The sequence below is a fragment of the Dipodomys ordii genome, unplaced genomic scaffold (genome assembly GCF_000151885.1).
Source record: "Dipodomys ordii isolate 6190 unplaced genomic scaffold, Dord_2.0 Scaffold190, whole genome shotgun sequence".
Classification (NCBI taxonomy): Eukaryota; Metazoa; Chordata; class Mammalia; order Rodentia; family Heteromyidae; genus Dipodomys; species Dipodomys ordii.
In genome coordinates, this window is record NW_012267406.1 from 1,196,825 (window position 1) to 1,214,886 (window position 18,062).

Here is an 18,062-nt window from a genome sequence, read left to right on the forward strand (position 1 = left end):
GTGGTCTACCACTTAAACCACAGGATGGCACACTTCTGGCATTTTCTGAGTAGTTTATTGGAAATAAGAGTCCGACAGACTTTTCTGCCCTGGCTGAGTTTGAACCACAATCCTTAGATCTCAGCCTCCTTAGTAACTAGGATTACAGGTGTGAGCTACTAGAGCCTGGCAAGGCTTACTTTTTCTCTTTTCTTTCTTAATGACCACATAGTCTTTGAGAGTTGATCTGTATTTTTCCCCTCTCCCATGATGTCTTTGTTGACCTTATAGCTCAGAGGGCTATTCTAGTTGTCTTATTGGGTGATGGAATATTATAAAACATGATTGTCATAATATTTGAACACTCAAAATTTCCTAAAACTCATTTTAACTCTTCATTAGAATAAGTGAATTTTTTAATTAGCTTATATTATACTGGTGTATGGGAATTTATACTGCATTCTATCATACTCCTTATCTTTCAGCCCCCTGAAAAATTGCATTCCATTTTCATAGTTGCAAATAATTTACTTGGACAGTATTCAAGCTCCTTTATTCTCCCTATCAGCATAACTTTCCTGCTAGTCCTCACCCACCTTTAGTGTCTTTTTCTTTTCCCCTCAACCCACTGTTGATCATCAGCTTTCTCTGTGCTGCTCTCATATATACTTGGGATGTGCTACAAAGTTGTTCACCCTCTTCTTTTTCCATTCTCTCTTCTCTCCCTGAGCAGTCTGTGTTTGACCATCTAAGTAAATATATGATGATGATATGTACTTATGTACATGTCAATGAATATGTATGTCCTTTAGGTTTAACTCCCGCATATGATTGAAAACATGGTATTTTGGGTTCTTTTGAGCCTGACTTGTCTTGCTCAGTGTGATATCTTCTAGTTTCATCCATTTTCTTACAAATGACATTTCACTTTTCTTTGTGGCTGTGTAATATTCCATAGTGTGTATTTCATATCTTCTTTATCCATACATTGAGTGAATTCTATGACATAAATTATTTCTCATTTAAAACTATAACTTAAGAATTTAAAAACAATTCCAGAGTGGGGTGTCTGGTGGCTCATGCCTGTAATCCTAACTACTCAGGAGGCTGAGATTTGAGGATTGTGATTTGAAGCCAGCCCTGGCAGGAAAGTATGTGAGAATATTTCCAATTAAGACTGGTGGCTCATGCCTGTATCCTAACTACTCAGGAGGCTGAGATTTGAGGATTGTGATTTGAAGCTAGCCTGAGAAGAACAGACAAATCTAGTTAATTAGCTAAAAGGTGGAAATGGAGGCATGGCTCAAGTGTGAAAGTGCCAGCTATAAGGAAAGAAGCTCAGCAAGAGTGTGAAGCACCAGCACCAAAGAAAAAAATCAACAGTTGATAGGAAAATTTTGATCAGGAGTAGGGTATTTACATAATCTTCCTCACAGATTGTTAGGACTACAGGAAATAATAGTAGTCAGGCAACTTCTTGAACAGTTGATAAAACATATAGTGGGTACGTTTTTGTTGGTGATACCTTGAGAAAGATAAACTTTCCATAAGTAATATTCCTGTAGAGAATGTATGATCTGGGCTGGGAAGATGGCTCAGTGGTAGAGGGCTTGCCTTGCATGCTCGAGGCCCTCGGTTCGATTCCTCAGCACCACATAAGCAAAAAGAAAAAAGCCGGAAGTGGCACTGTGGCTCAAGTGGTATTTACATAATCTTCCTCACAGATTGTTATGACTACAGGAAATAATAGTAGAGAAGTCAGGCAACTTCTTGAACAGTTGATAAAACATATAGTGGGTACGTTTTTGTTGGTGATACCTTGAGAAAGATAAACTTTCCATAAGTAATATTCCTGTAGAGAATGTATGATCTGGGCTGGGAAGATGGCTCAGTGGTAGAGGGCTTGCCTTGCATGCTCGAGGCCCTCGGTTCGATTCCTCAGCACCACATAAGCAAAAAGAAAAAAGCCGGAAGTGGCACTGTGGCTCAAGTGGTAGATCGCTAGCCTTGAGCTGAAGAGCTGAGGGACAGCGCCCAGGCCCAGAGTTCAGGCCCCATGACCGGACCCCCCCCCAAAAAAAAAGAGAATGTATGATCTGAATTTAGTCATTAAGGACTAATGTTTTGACTAATGTCAAACTCTGGATTAGGATTGGTTTATTAAAAGTGGCTAGTAGGTAGATTTTATTAAAAAATACTAATGTCATAAGAGATGAAGGCTGTAAAGATGTTCCAAATTAAAGAAGGCTGAAGAGACAGAACAATGAAGTACAATACCTAACCTAGTCTGGAACCTCAATTGGGGAAAGGGAGAAATAAGATGTTAAGACCCATATGGGCCAGCTCATAAAATTGGAATATGGAAAATAGACCATTTAAAAAAAATCAGTGTTTCTGAGGTTGGTAAATCAAATTAAAGTTATGTAAGAAATTTGTCCAAAGGATTGGAGCTGTGATTCAAGTGGTAGAGCACTTGCCTAGAGAGCACAAGGAAGTCCCTGAGTCCAACACTCAGTACTGCCAAAACAAACAAAACCCTAGTTCTTGTGGTGCTAGACACTGAACCTAGTGCCTCACATGTGAGGTAAGTATTTTTTCACTGAACTACATCCCCAGCTCCCACTCGAGCCACAGCACCACTTTGGCTTTTTTTTTTTTCGGCTTATGTGGTGCTGAGGAATCGAACCCAGGGCCTCATGCATGCAAGGCAAGCACTCTACCACTGAGCCTCCAGCCCCCCACTCAATTCTTAAGAAGTATCCTTTAAGAGTTTATGTACTGAGGGCTGTAATATATGCAATTCACCCTCTTAATTAGAATTCATGTACATGCATGTAGACGTGGCCTTCTGTATACAAGCAAAGAATAAAGCAGGGTAAAATCTGAACAGTGAGAAATTAGAAAAGAGTGTGTAAGGATGCTTAGTATCATTTTTGTGACTTTTCAGCAAGTTAGAAATTAGATAAAAACACTTTTTTTATGCAGGAGGGAAATGATGTTTTGTCTTTAAGGATTTATTTACTATTCATTGTGTGTGGATAGTGATGATTATATATTTTAATTTTTTTTTTTGGGTCCCGTCATGGGGCCTGAACTCTGGGCCTGGGCGCTGTCCCTCAGCTCTTCAGCTAAAGGCTAGCACTCTACCACTTGAGCCACAGTGCCACTTCTGGCTTTTTCCTTTTTGCTTATGTGGTGCTGAGGAATCGACCCCAGGGCCTTGTGCATGCAAGGCAAGCACTCTACCACTGAGCCAGCTTCCCCCAGCCCATATTTTAATTTTTTGAGAGCATATATTATACAAAATAATGGTTTTCAGTAAGACATTAATGTATTTTTATCAGATTTGTTTTTTTGGGTTCGGTCGTGGGGCCTGAACTCTGGGCCTGGGCGCTGTCCCTCAGCTCTTGAGCTCAAGGCTAGTGCTCTACCACTTGAGCCACAGCGCCACTTCTGGCTTTTTTCTTTTTTTGCTTATGTGGTGCTGAGGAATCGAACTCAGGGCCTCAGGCATGCAAGGCAAGCACTCTACCATTGAGCTACCTTCCCAGCCCCCAGAATAACCAATTTTTGAACTCATAAAAATCTTAACACCAGAAGATAAAGAAGCTGAAGACCTTAAAAATTAAGGAACTATATCAAAATATAACACTTTAATTCACCATAGATGTATATTAGCTAATTACTTATAGGAAATCAAAATGTAAAAAGTTAACAATAAATCTGATATTTACAGTAGTACAGTCATTTTGAGGATTTTTTTCAGTAAAGTGATAAAAAAAAAAAGTCCATTAACTACTATTCAGTCTCCTAGACAACATTCTTTTTTATTTGGTAGTATACAAAAGCAAAGAAACTATTTAGGAACATACCTCTAACCATAAAATAATCCAGATGTGAATAGTTTTGAGTCAAATGAGAACAATTTTTCAATCAAATGAATCATATTTGACTTACTTCTTTGTGAAAGTTTTAGCCACCATCAATGATTCTCAACATGCATCTTAAAAATATTCCTATTTTCTTAAAAATTGTACCTACCAATAAATCAAATGATAAAGTTTTCAAATACATACTAAAACTATCATAAATCAGTATGACTATAGTATTTTTTTTTAATTTATTGGTACTAGAGCCATACCCCCAGGCCTTTGGTTACCTAGAGCCAGCTGGACTAAGATCTTCTCACCTACACTTACCATGTAGCTGTGATGACAGGTATGAGACATTTGTGCCCAGCTTATTTTTTTTTTTTTTTTGTCGGTCGTGGGGCTTGAACTCTGGGCCTGGGCGCTGTCCCTCAGCTCTTCAGCTCAAGGCGAGCGCTCTACCACTTGAGCTACAGCGCCACTTCCGGTTTTCTGGTGGTTTATTGGAGATAGGAGTCTCACGGTCTCTCCTGCCCGGGCTGGCTTTGAACCTCGATCCTCAGATCTCAGCCTCCTGAGTGGCTAGGATTACAGGCGTGAGCCACCAGCACCCGGCTAGTTATGTGCTTCTTAAGATGACTAGGAGATAGTACAAAGAAATATAGAATGTATATAGCACAGATGTATAAGAAAGTTCTCATTCTGTGTGAAAAAGTTAGATTAATGGATTTGAAATTCTTTGAAATCTCTATTAGTAAATTCATTTGGGTAGTGTATTTTGTACTATTTGCTTTGAAGATTAATTTGTTACAACTTTCTGTAGACAGTGTCTAGAAAGTTTTAAAGTTATTCTCATTTTGGTGAAATAATTTGTCTAGCAAACTCTGAGATTATGTTAGGTACTGCTAGGCTCTGAAAACACTGTACTAAATTAGACAGATGTGTCATGATCTTTCATGGATAAGTGCATGTAGCAAGTTGATAAATCTGTGCCATATGCTCTATCATAATAGAAATACCATGTAGATTGCTTTACTCAAGTATTTGTCTTACCTTTGTGTTAGCGTCTACTAAGATTTATGAGCATGTGTCCTGGACAAAGCTATTTAAGTTGAGATCGTAATTTGGATATTCTAATTATGGAGTATTTTTACTTGCATAATTAATATTTTTTGAGTGTTAGGGTATTAACAAGACATTGTCCTAAAAGATTATATTTCATAGTAATCTGCGATAAGTGATGATGTTGTGATTGTCTGAATGAGTAAATGGAGATGTATTTTGAGTATTTTGAGGCTAAGGTGATAAGAGTTAGAACTAGTCTTTGACCCTTGTTAACTTGACTGCAGTGCTTATTTCCTAATCCATCATACTTGATTTTCTTCCTTCCATAATAATCTGTCATGAACATGGGTATGCCAAGGATTTCATATGTATCATTTAGTCTAGTTGTAATATCCCTATGAATTAAGGGCCATTAAAAAATAGACCAAGAAAATGAGATTCAAACGAGTTAAGTAATTTATCCAGGTATATACAGGTAGGTTCAGGACTGCAACCTTCATCCAGTTCCAGTCTATGCTCTTAATTACCCTATGGCACTGCAGGCTAGCATGCAGTATTTGGAGTTATATAGTATAGTACATAGCTTTAAATATGCCTATTATAGCCTCATATTAAATAGTAAATAACCTTTTAAGTGTTAGTTCAAGATCATCTGCTCATTGAAGCCTTGTTGTCTCTCTTCCAGCATTTCTGGGCTTACCAACCTTACCCCACCTTTTCCCCATAGCTACTGCTTTGTTCACTCTTTTTATATCACATAATTTATATATCATGTTTCTTATGTGTCTTACCAACAATTATAAGCTTTCTGATGGCATAGGTTTTTATATATTCTTTTACTCATTAATGTAAGAATTCATTTTTGATAAGTACATGAATTAAATTTATTAGAATATTCACATAACTTTGTTTAATATCTCAAACCTTACATTTAAATCTTTCCTATTACCATGTAATTTTGTGAAGCTATTAAAGTTTTGATTAATTGCAATTGTGTACTCCTTGCCCCTAATTTATAATCATTATGTCTCTTTCAGGGAAAGGCTTCAGAGAAGCTTTCTGAAAATAGTAAAGTATTAGTTTCCATGGCTAAGGAAAACATACCACCAAACAGTCAACAGACCAAGGGGTCCTTAGGTATGTTATAAGACACACTATACTAACTTTAAGATGTCTTAGCAGGTCATTCTGAAGGAAAATTATCTTTGTTAGAAGAAAATATTTATTTGAAATTCTAAATCTTTACTTTCTGGAATCATTCATGTGACAATATAGATTGCATATGAAACTTATGCTGAGAACCTTGTACTTAGTATTACCTTAGTTAAGATTTAAAGAAATCAAAGCTGGGTTCCAGGGGTTCATGCCTGACTATGAGAAGGCTAACACCAGAAAATTGTGGTTTGAAGTCAACCTGGGCAGAAAAGTCTGAAAGATTCTAATCAACTAGCAAAGTAGCCAGGCTGGCTCAAGTGGTAGAGTGATAGGCGTGAGCAAGTGAGCCAAGCAAGCTCTAGGCACGTGAGTTCAAATCTATAAACTCTAAGTTCAAGATTTGGTCTAGCCGGGCACAGTTGGCTCACACCTGTAATCCTAGGTACTCAGGAGGCTGAGATCTGAGGATCATGGTTCAAAGCCAGCCCAGGCAAGGAAAGTCCGTGAGACCCTTATCTCCAATAAATCACTAGAAAACCAGAAGTGGTGCTGTGGCTCAAGTGGTAGAGTGCTAGCCATGAGCTGAAGAGCTGAGGGACAGCGCCCAAGCCCATAGAACTGACCAAAAAAAAAAAAAAAAGATTTGGTCTCAGCAAAAAAATATGTATAGAAATCATAGCAGCAAGTTTGTATAGCATAACTAAAAATTAGAAAGTCTGAATGGAATGTGTATGTGTGTGTTTGTATGTTGAAGAAAATACACTTATTTCAAAATCAAATATACTTAAAAGATATAAAACATTTGATTAAAGACCATCATGTACAGATTATTGTATTATTAAATACAAAGATATAAAAATTAATATTATGCCCAACCACTTAGGAGAATTACAGTTTGAGGACAGCTTGGGCAAAAAATAAACACAAAAGCTAATGAAAGTTCTTCACAAAAAATAAGCTGGAGCCGGGCGCTGGTGGCTCACGCCTGTAATCCTAGCTACTCAGGAGGCTGAGATCTGAGGATCGCGGTTCAAAGCCAGCCCGGGCAGGAGAGACCGTGAGACTCCTATCTCCAATAAACCACCAGAAAACCGGAAGTGGCGCTGTAGCTCAAGTGGTAGAGCGCTCGCCTTGAGCTGAAGAGCTGAGGGACAGCGCCCAGGCCCAGAGTTCAAGCCCCACGACCGAAAAAAAAAAAAAAAATAAGCTGGGCACAAATGTCTCATACCTGTCATCACAGCTACATGGTAAGTGTAGGTGAGAAGATCTTAGTCCAGCTGGCTCTAGGTAACCAAAGGCCTGGGGGTATGGCTCTAGTACCAATAAATTAAAAAAAAATACTATAGTCATACTGATTTATGATAGTTTTAGTATGTATTTGAAAACTTTATCATTTGATTTATTGGTAGGTACAATTTTTAAGAAAATAGGAATATTTTTAAGATGCATGTTGAGAATCATTGATGGTGGCTAAAACTTTCACAAAGAAGTAAGTCAAATATGATTCATTTGATTGAAAAATTGTTCTCATTTGACTCAAAACTATTCACATCTGGATTATTTTATGGTTAGAGGTATGTTCCTAAATAGTTTCTTTGCTTTTGTATACTACCAAATAAAAAAGAATGTTGTCTAGGAGACTGAATAGTAGTTAATGGACTTTTTTTTTTTATCACTTTACTGAAAAAAATCCTCAAAATGACTGTACTACTGTAAATATCAGATTTATTGTTAACTTTTTACATTTTGATTTCCTATAAGTAATTAGCTAATATACATCTATGGTGAATTAAAGTGTTATATTTTGATATAGTTCCTTAATTTTTAAGGTCTTCAGCTTCTTTATCTTCTGGTGTTAAGATTTTTATGAGTTCAAAAATTGGTTATTCTGGGGGCTGGGAAGTTGGCTCAGTGGTAGAGTGCTTGCCTTGCATGCCTGAGGCCCTGAGTTCGATTCCTCAGCACCACATAAGCAAAAAGAAAAAAAAGCCAGAAGTGGCGCTGTGGCTCAAGTGGTAGAGCGCTAGCCTTGAGCTGAAGAGCTGAGGGACAGTGCCCAAGCCCAAAGTTCAGGCCCCACGAATGGACCCCACCCAAATTAAAAAAAAAAAAAAGAGTATTGTATTGGGGCTGGGAAGGTGGCTCAGTGGTAGAGTGCTTGCCTTGCATGCCTGAGGCCCTGGGTTCGATTCCTCAGCACCACATAAGCAAAAAGAAAAAAGCCAGAAGTGGCTCTGTGGCTCGAGTGGTAGAGCACTAGCCTTGAGCTGAAGATCTGAGGGACAGCGCACAGGCCCAGAGTTCAAGCCCCACTACCGGACCCAAAAAAAATAAAATGTGTAATTTCTTATCGAACATCTCTACCTGGATGTCATGAGCTCAAAACATATGTAACATTAAATCATAATCCTCTGCAGTGTTCTAGTGCTTCTACCTCAGCAAGTTGACTCAGCAAGTCATTCTTGATTCCCATCTTCTAGCAGTCAGAATCCAACTTCTCCCTGTGCCTCAAGCCTCCTCCCCTACCCTGGAATGATCTTAGAGACCCTAGAGGTAGCATGAGACCAGGCATCAGGATCCCCATGTTAAAGAACTAGACAAATACAGTTGATTCTACTGGCTAACTCTAATTCCACTGACTTTTTAAAAAAAATGTACGTTGCTATTATCTTTCACTTAAGATTTCTGATTTATAGTTTAGCTCCCTCTAATAGGTCTTTGCACAATTTTTGATAAAAGTATCATTTCAATTTATTTCCCATTATATTTCTATTATCTGGCATAGTGCATGCTATTTAGGTGCCTGAAAAAGAGGTTTTAAATCTATATTCTCATTGCAAATATAAAGTCAATTTCCTTGGAAATTTAATTTCCATGGAATCTCTTTTTGTAATTGTCAACTGAAATTATTATTGTTATTTTTTTGTACTGGTCCTGGGGCTTGAACTCTGGGCCTGGCTGCACTCTCTGAGCTTTTTTGCTCAAGGCCACTTAATCTGTTGCTCCATCTACTTTTGGTTTTTTGCCAGTTAATTGGAGATCAGAGTCTGATGAGCTTTCCTGCCTGAGCTGGCTTTGAACCTCAATCATGAGATTTCAGATCTCTTGAGAACCTAAGATTACAGGCATAGTCACCAGTGCCTGACTTGAAACTATTACTGATGTACATTGACTTACTAAAGAATACTATGCAGTTACTTTGACTAACTTTATAACATAAACTGAATATATCCTTTAAATGATCAAACACAGTTGTTTTTTTTTTTTTTACTGCAAAACAGTTTGATAACTGACCATTTTCTGTGGAACTGTGGAACTCCTCTTAGTAATTACTTCCATCATCAGATGGGCTCTGCTGCTGCTGTTAGCTGTACATTTACCTAAATCCACATCATATCACGCTGTCTTATCCCATTGTCTTCTGTCTCAAAGCCACATACTACCCTCCCCAATGGTTTTTTTTTTTTTCTATTTTATCCCAGTACTCTTTCTCCTATTTTTCTCTCCCTGTGCAGAGAACAACACAGTAAGCCTGGAATTGCCTATCCTTAGAAAAGTCTGCTTGCAGGATTGGCCTGTGCCTGGGATTTAGCAAATAAACAGTTCCCTATATTGTTATAAAAGTTTGCTTAAACGACAAGGATGTTTTATTGTGCCCAAAACTGTTTGAATACTTACTTCTGGAGAGTCTAGAATTTTGGTACGTGCTAGTCAGAGGTCACTATGATCAGTTCTTGGTACAGTCTTCATTTAATGTGTCCTATATGACTCCATTGGGGAAGACCTTTTGGAAATTTCTATCTAGTTTCTTCTGGATTCTTAGCCTTACCTACTTTTTCTTGTTAATTTTGATTTTATAAACTGTAACTATGATGGTAACAATGACTTAGTTATTGCATTGTTTGAGTAATGGCCAGTCACCAAGCCTGTGAGTGGTGTTGGAGATGCTTGACTACTCTTGTTTCTTTCTTTTCGTTTTCTTTCTTTCTTTCTCTCCTCCACTTTCTCTCTCTTTTTTTTTCCTGGTTCTTTCTCAGCTGCTTAACCTCTAACTTTGATACTTCAGGAATTCATCATCTGTTTCTAACCACCTTAGGTATTTTTTAAATTACCAATTCTAGAAATTCTTTCCTTCTTAAATTAAAATGCCATTGATCAACATTTCAAGTTCCAAAATTAACTAGATTCATTTTGCTTCTCATGCTTTGAAGTCATCATTTTGGAACTCTGCAAAGCAAATATTACATTACCAAAATAAGGTAAAGAGATTTACTTTGTTACTAGAAATTACATGGCTAGATTATTATTACTGTTTTTACTATTTTTGACAATAGTGAGCAATACTCAGTTTGTACTTACTAAGCAGGCACGTTACTACTTGAGCCATGCCCCTAACTCTTTTAAATACAGTGTTGAATTTATGCCTGGGCTGGCTGGACTCCTGATTCCTCTATTTACATTTCCACACCCTACTTTTTATTGGTTGAGTTGGGGTTTCCCAAACATTTTGTCGGGATTGTTCTTGAACCTCTGTCCCCCCAAATTCCACCTTCCTAGAAGCTAGGATTATAGTTATGAGCCAGTAGATCTGGCTTTAGTTATTTATTTATTTTTTAGATGAGATCTCACTGTTGGCTTCAACCTGCCCACCTTTATACCTTCAGCTTCCCAAGTGCTTGAAATATGGACATGAACAACTTTAGCTGGTTGACATTTAAAAACTGCTTTTCATGGTCATTTGTGTTGATGTGTGCCTTTGGTATCAATTATGTGGGAGGCAAAAGTCAGAATCAGCAGGGGAAAATGTTAGGAAGACCCCCGTCTCAACAAACAAGCTGAGTGTGGTTGTAGATGTTTGTATTCCCAGGTGGGAGGGAGATGTAGTTGGAAGGCCAACTCTAATTAAAGGGAGTCCTATCTGCAGAATAGTTAAAGCAAAATGACCTAGGAGTTTGCCATATGTGGTAAAGTGTTTGCCTAGCAAGTGTAAGGCCCTGACAATACAAAAACAAAACAAAAATTTAAAAATTCGCCGGGAACTGGTGTCTCATGTTTGTAATCCTAGCTACTCAGGAGGCTGAGATCTAAGGATCATAGTTCAAAGCCAGCTCAGGCAGGAAAGTCCCTGAGACTCTTACCTCCAATTAACCACCAGAAAACCAGATGTGCCGCTGTGGCTCAGGTGGTAGTGTGCTTGCCTTGAGCTGAAGAGCTCAGGGACAGCATCGAGGCCAGAGTTCAAGCCCCATACTACCAACAACAAAAAATTAAAAATTCCTTTTGAATATACTCATAATCTGGAAAAGAATTATTAGATTTAAAAATACAAAAGAGAGCATCAGAAAGTCCTACTATAGAGCTTTGAAGTTTAAGGTTGACTAAAAATTAAGGCAAAAATTTCAGTTAATATAAACAGTTTAGAAAATACATATAAGGAAGTTTTCATTAATTCTTATTTTCATAATTATTCCTTTTTAACAATTTAGCTGTGGGTTTATTTTGTTAAAGGTAAGATCCTTAATACTTTTCTATTTTTTTACTTAGTTTGTGATGAGACAGATGGGTCCTTGTTACTACAAGAGAGTACAATGTTCTTGAAGTAGTTACATCTTCACAAATTGACTGTTTACATAAAAGGCCTACTGTTGCCGTTTTTTCTTCTGATTTTATGAAGTGCTTAAGATACTACATAAAGCAATTCTATGCTAATTTGTCATGGGGGTTATTATGGGTACTTTATTTGAAGATTAATGTTAAAAAGTATGCTTTAGTTTATACTACTTTAACCCACAACTTTTTAGAAATAAAGTACTTCTAGTTGTAATTGGCCTGAGGCATGTTATTATAGCTTAAGTGATGTTTATTTGAGGTGACATCACTTCAAATGATCCTAAAAAGACAGGAATGCTTTACTTGTTGCTAGAACCATTTTAAGACTCAGCCAAATAAGTTTCGCTATGTTTCTTAGTGTATTAAGCCAATTAAAATGCTTTTTTTAATATTTAGTTAAGTAGAAAAATTGTTTCCTACAGTTCTTATTTTTAAATTTTTACTACTTTTGGCTGTACTGGAGTTTGAACTCAGGGCTTCATATATACTATGTAGGCACTCCATAACCCCAACCCTTGTAGCTTTATTTTCATGTAGTATGTCTAATTCTATAAAATTTTGGTACCAGATGACAAAAAATAAGTAGTTGAAGATATTTTATGTTGACTGTACTGTAAATTTATGATTATCATTTAACAAGAAGCATTTGATATGGTTTCAGGTCTACTAAGGCAGTTGCTACAACTAAAATTCATACAGAAAATCCAAGTACTGTTTCTTTTTTTTTTTGCTAGTCTTGGAGCTTGAATTTACAGCATGGATACTGTCCCTTTGCTAAAGACTAGCATGCATGCTATCACTTTGAGCCACAGTTGTACTTCCAGCTTTACTATGATAAATTGGAGATAAGAGTCTCACAGACTTTCATGCCCAGTCTGGCTTGAACTAGGATCCTTAGATCTCAGACTATTGCACCACTGGCACTTGGTGCAAGATAATTAAGTAATGATATGAGCTGGGCGCTGGTGGCTTATACCTGTAATCCTAGCTACTTAGGAAGCTGAGATCTGAGATCACAGTTTAAACCAGCCCTGGCAGGAAAGTCCCTTATACTCTCATGTCCAGTTAACCACCAGAAAACGAAGTGGCACTGTGGCTCAAGTGGTAGAGTTAGCTGAAGAGCTCAGGGACAGCACCCAGGCTGACTAAAAAAAAAAAAAAAGGTGAGCAATAATTCACAAATGAAAGTGAATCAACAGTTTTTCCCCCATTCTTCTGTATAAATGCAAAGTATAATTAAAATAGATTGTAAAAGCCACCTTAAATATAGGACATTTCAGAAAGTTATAAATTGCTGGTTTCATCCTAGGAAAATTGCATTAGGAGATATCTTTTGTATCCTTGTCTTTGTTTCCTTGACACAATAGAATATCCATTGTGACCTTATATGACTTGATATATAAGTAACTCTAGTTACTCATTGCCATGCCTCCTCTCTGTGCATTGACTTCCAAAGTAAAAAATGAAATACCAATATGTGTTCTTTGCTCCCTTTCTCATTCTTCTTTTGCTTAGGCATTCAGTATATATTCATTTCCACATTTATCTGTTGTATTTCTTGTGTACAGGTTGTGTATTAGATGTTATAAAATGAATAAAGCATGGACCTTGCCCTCTTGAATCTTATATCTTAATTTCACGTGTTGCTTCATTCTGAATATGAGAATCAGAACTATTTTTCTCCTTAGGATTAACTTCTATATTAAAAAAAAATAGCTGGGTGCTGGTGGCTCACGTTTGTAATCCTAGCTACTCAGGAGGCTGAGATCTGAGGATTGCAGTTCAAAGCCAGCTAGGGCAGGAAAAATCCATAACTTATCTCTAATAAACCACCAGAAAACCAGAAGTGGCGCTGTGGCTCACATGGTAGAGTGCTTGCCTTGAGCTGAAGAGCTGAGGGACAACACCTAGGCCCAGAGTTCAAGCTATATGACTGGCTAAATAAATAAATAAGTAAATAAGAGTTTGATTCCTTTGTGAGGAAAAAATTCCTTTCCAGGATGATAGAAAATTCCACGCAGATGGAATGTTTTACATTCTTTTGAAGTGAGTTATAAGCATAGGTGAGAGGTATCGCATGTATCCTATGGTTTGTCACCAAGGAATTTAGTAAGCCAGAAGTATTTATCAGCAGAATTCTACAGTGCTTAGTAAGGAAAGCAGGATTTTAGTCTTCTATAAAAATCAGTAGGCCTACATTTATGTTTTACTACTTTGGTTTTTCTCCCCCTCTGAAATAATTTAGTGATGTAATAAACAGTAATATGACATATACATGATAAGTTCCCATAGTCTGCTGCATTACAGGACACAAAAATGGTGATTTTGCTTAAGTACTTACATTAACTATAGAATATTTATGGTAGAAATGATAATTTTTAATAACTATACTAGTATGTACATAATAGGACTAAGAAAGGAGGGCTTTATAAATATAAATGTACTTCTGATATTTGTGGTTCTTTATCTTTTTTTTTTTCTTCTGGTACTGGAACCTTTGAAATCAGGGCCTTGAGCCTGCTCAGCTTGTTTGCTTAGTTGATGCTCTATTACTTGAGCCACACGTCCAGTCCAGCATTTTGTTTTGTTTTGGTTGGTCATGGGACTTGAACTCTGGGCCTGGGCCGCTGTCCTTGAGCTCAAGGCAAGCACTCTACCACCTCAACCACAGCGCCACTTCGTTTTCTGGTGGTAAATTGGCGATGACTTTCACGGGCTTTCCTCCCCGAGGTGATCCTCAGATATTAGCCTTCTGAGTAGCTAGGATTACAGGCATGAGCCACTGGTACCTGGCTCAGTCCAGATTTTGCCCATCAGTTGGGCTGACTTTGAATCTCAGGTCTCCTGGTCTCTGCCTCCTGAGCATCTAGGATGATAGACAGGAACCATTGGTGCTTAAAATCGAATTTTACTTTTCTTAGTCCTGGTGCTTGAACTTAGGGCCTGGGTGATGTCTCTGAGCTTTTATACTCAAGGCTAGCTAGCACTCTCCCACTTTGAGCCACAGCGCCACTTCCGGTTTTCTGGTGGTTAATTGGAGGTAAGAGTCTCACGGACTTTCTTGCCTGGCCTGGTGTTGAACCTCAATCCTGCGATCTCAGCTTCCTGAGTAGTTAGGATTACAGGGGTGAGTCACTGATGCTGGCTTGTAATCTAATTTTTTAACAGTTCTGTTTAAATATATGTGTCATGAAATTTACCATAAAGTGTATAGCTCAGTGGATTTAGTGTATTTTTAATTTGTATTGTCATCCTAAAGTGTAGTTTAATTTTTGAATTTCATGTGAAGAATAACTACTGAAAATGTAGTTTTCTTCAAAAATTACATGCATTTATAGAGTTTGGGATGTTGGATTTGGAATTGGATTGTGAATATTGGTACTTAATGCCACTGAATTGCATCCCTAAAACTTAGATGGTTAAAATGAAAAATTTCATATGCCACAATTAAAAAGTTAACCATTATGTGAAATCAGAATACACAGTTGAACTTTAAATTCTTTAGCAATTTAATTTTAAAAGCATATGCCTTTAGTATTTTTTCTCAGAAATGTGTGATAGCAAAGATACTTTTGTTTACTAAAGAGAAGAATTGAAAACGGACACATAAAATTGTTGTAGGTACTTTTTTTTTGTAGAAATTGAAGTAAAATTAAGCAGAAGAGTGAAGGCAATTAGTTTTTTATGTTTAGTTTGCTGTCTTGAAAAGAAAGTGCTAAGCAATGCTATATCATTGTTTAAATAGAGGAAAAGTAAATACAACACACATCAATGCATATCTAAGGTTACAAAATTGCTTATAGATGCATGGAAGGATTTCTGAAAGGAGGTAAAAGAAACAATGTTCTGAGCGAGAGAACAGGTTGGTTAGGGTTCATGCATGAGAATGATCTTTGCCATTATGAACATGTGTTATCAATTAGAACATTGTAAATCTGAAACTTCCTGATTCCAGTCTCAGAATCGTACAACTATGTTCCTTCCTACTTGGCTTTACTATGTAGCAGGTAAAACTTCAATGAAAGTGGTTTGAAAACAAACTATAGTACATACATTAAAGTTTTTTTTCTAGGAATTGACTATGGATTAAGTTTGCCCCTTGGGGAAGACTATGAACGGAAGAAACATAAATTAAAAGAAGAATTGCGCCAAGATTATAGACGTTATCTTACTCAGGTAATAAGTTGTTTTATTAAATTGTGTCTTATGCTTCAGAATTCATCTTCTAAATTCTTAATATTAGATACATGTGTTAATTTTCTATTATTTCTAGCAAAATCATATAGCTAAAGTTAAGTGGCATATATGACATTGGTGCTGAGAACTTGTGCCATGAAATAACAGACTTTTTCCTGGGGGTTTGATTCATTGGTAGAATGTGGGCTAAGTATATGTGTAAGGTCCTAGATTTGATCCATAAATGGGATGGATGAGTAGGTTATAGTGAGTGACAACAGACTTGTGACATTTGAAGTAGGGAAGTAGGTCCTACTTTTAAATGATTGTTAAGTTCTGATTGTCCCATGTTTTCTGTAGAGTTATCATGGTTTGATTATGATTGCTCAGTCTTCTACTTTACCGTCATGTATTAAACTGACATGTGGAATTCTAGTTGCTGATTTTTTTTTATGAGCTAATAAGCTTTTTACATTTCATTGAACATGTTTAGTAACTACTAATAGTTTTTTTTGTTTGTTTTGGTTGCTTTAGAAGAAAAACAATTTAAGGGAGGAAAGATTTATTTTGGCTCACAGTTTGAGAGTTACCACTGTAGTTTGCTGGCTCTGGGCCTGTAGTGAGGCTGAAACACATGGCCCAATGATATGGTAGAAGGTTGCTCGTTTGATGGCAGATAGGAAGCAGAGGAGCTTAGACAGGAAAGGGCAAGGAGAAGGTAGGTATATCCCCTGAGGATGGTTTCCCTGTGATTTACTTCCAGCAAGGCCCCACAACTAAGTTTCCAACACCTCCCAAAATAATGCCACTAGATGGGCACTAAGGATTCCATGTGTGAACCTATGGGTTTCATACTCGCACTATAACAACTAGCAAAGTCTTTGCTTTGTAATTTAAAGTTTTATCTAGCAGAATATAGCAGTTATTTTAGGTAATTTAGTCAAAATTATTAGTTAAAGGTTTATTGTAAGTTTTAGAATGTAGATTACTTTTTATGTTACAAAAATATTTTAAACAATCATGTTTCTAGACATCCAAGATATTCTTTAGTTTTTCCACTACTAGATCATGTTTGTATCAAATGCACATGTGGTTTCTTGTTTATTGTAATTTACGCATGGACAGAATGGACTTTGACTGAATATATTTTTCAATGGTCTGTTTTTCTTGACTTTAGGGCATTACCCAAGCAAAAAGAAAGGTAGGGTTACCTTAAAATGTTTTCTTTTAGTTTAGCTTTTTAAATGTAGTTTTTAATTATTTACATATATGATTTAACCAATTAGAAAAAGTTTCATTTGTTTCTGAGAGTTTTGGATGGTATCATTTTGTATGTTTGCTTTTAGCAAGATGATGATCTATGCATGATAATTTTCCATTAGTTCAATCATTACTTTTGATTCTTGTTGTGTATTTGTTTTGTTGCTTTCTTATGCTGCTTTTATTAATCTGCAAATGTTTTCAACATGCCTTTTGCTAACCATATTATGCTAATCACAAGATATTTGAAAATAATCAAGATATTTGAAAATATTTTGAACTGCATGTTATTGGAACATAGATTATTTGGTAGTGTTGTAGCAAAGCCTGTCATTTGTGCTTATAAATTTATATTGGAAAACAAATTTTTGCCAAGCACATTTATAAATATTGGAAAACATGGAAATGAATCAGGAAGTGTGGATCCTGTCTTCAAGGAGCTGAGACTGTAGCTGTTGGGATAACACAATATTCATACAATTTGGAAAGTGATAGCTACAGCAAGAAATATACAATGAGACAGACTAGAATAGTGGAGAGTGTTACTTTGAAAGGCATTACAGGACAGGTTGAATTGATGACAGAGTCATTATTGGGCAAAACTAAGAAAACTTTCACCTATAGTTTGTAGGCTGACAGAAGGACTTGGAGGCTAGATTTTAGGTGTGTGGATGAGAACATGTACCAGATTTGCTAACCTGACTGGATCAGATATGATTTCTTTTGAGAGTAATGAGAAATAATACTGTAGAAGGATCAAATTAGAAAACAGTTTTTAATTTATGTGTAATAGGCAGTGGTGAAACAATATATTTCTGTAATTAGCCTGTGAAGAGCCCAATAACTATTTTAGGACAATTTCTTCTACTTGTTTGAGATTCTCATCTCACTGTCTTAAATTGATTGCTGTTGTTGTATCTTCACTGCTCTTGTTGCATTAATTCACAG

The 18,062-nt window shown here is 36.7% G+C and overlaps 1 protein-coding gene across 1 annotated transcript in view; it reads left to right on the top strand.

Moving 5' to 3' along the window:
• Positions 1 to 806: 806 nt before the first annotated feature.
• The window catches only part of Cspp1 (centrosome and spindle pole associated protein 1), a 125,761-nt gene continuing 108,505 nt past the window's right edge, over positions 807 to 18,062 (top strand). Inside the window, exons 1-4 of the mRNA XM_013034475.1 lie at positions 807 to 821; positions 5,951 to 6,050; positions 15,751 to 15,854; positions 17,032 to 17,055. Coding sequence (XP_012889929.1) covers positions 807 to 821; positions 5,951 to 6,050; positions 15,751 to 15,854; positions 17,032 to 17,055 — 243 coding nt within the window. The remainder of the gene's footprint in view (positions 822 to 5,950; positions 6,051 to 15,750; positions 15,855 to 17,031; positions 17,056 to 18,062) is intronic.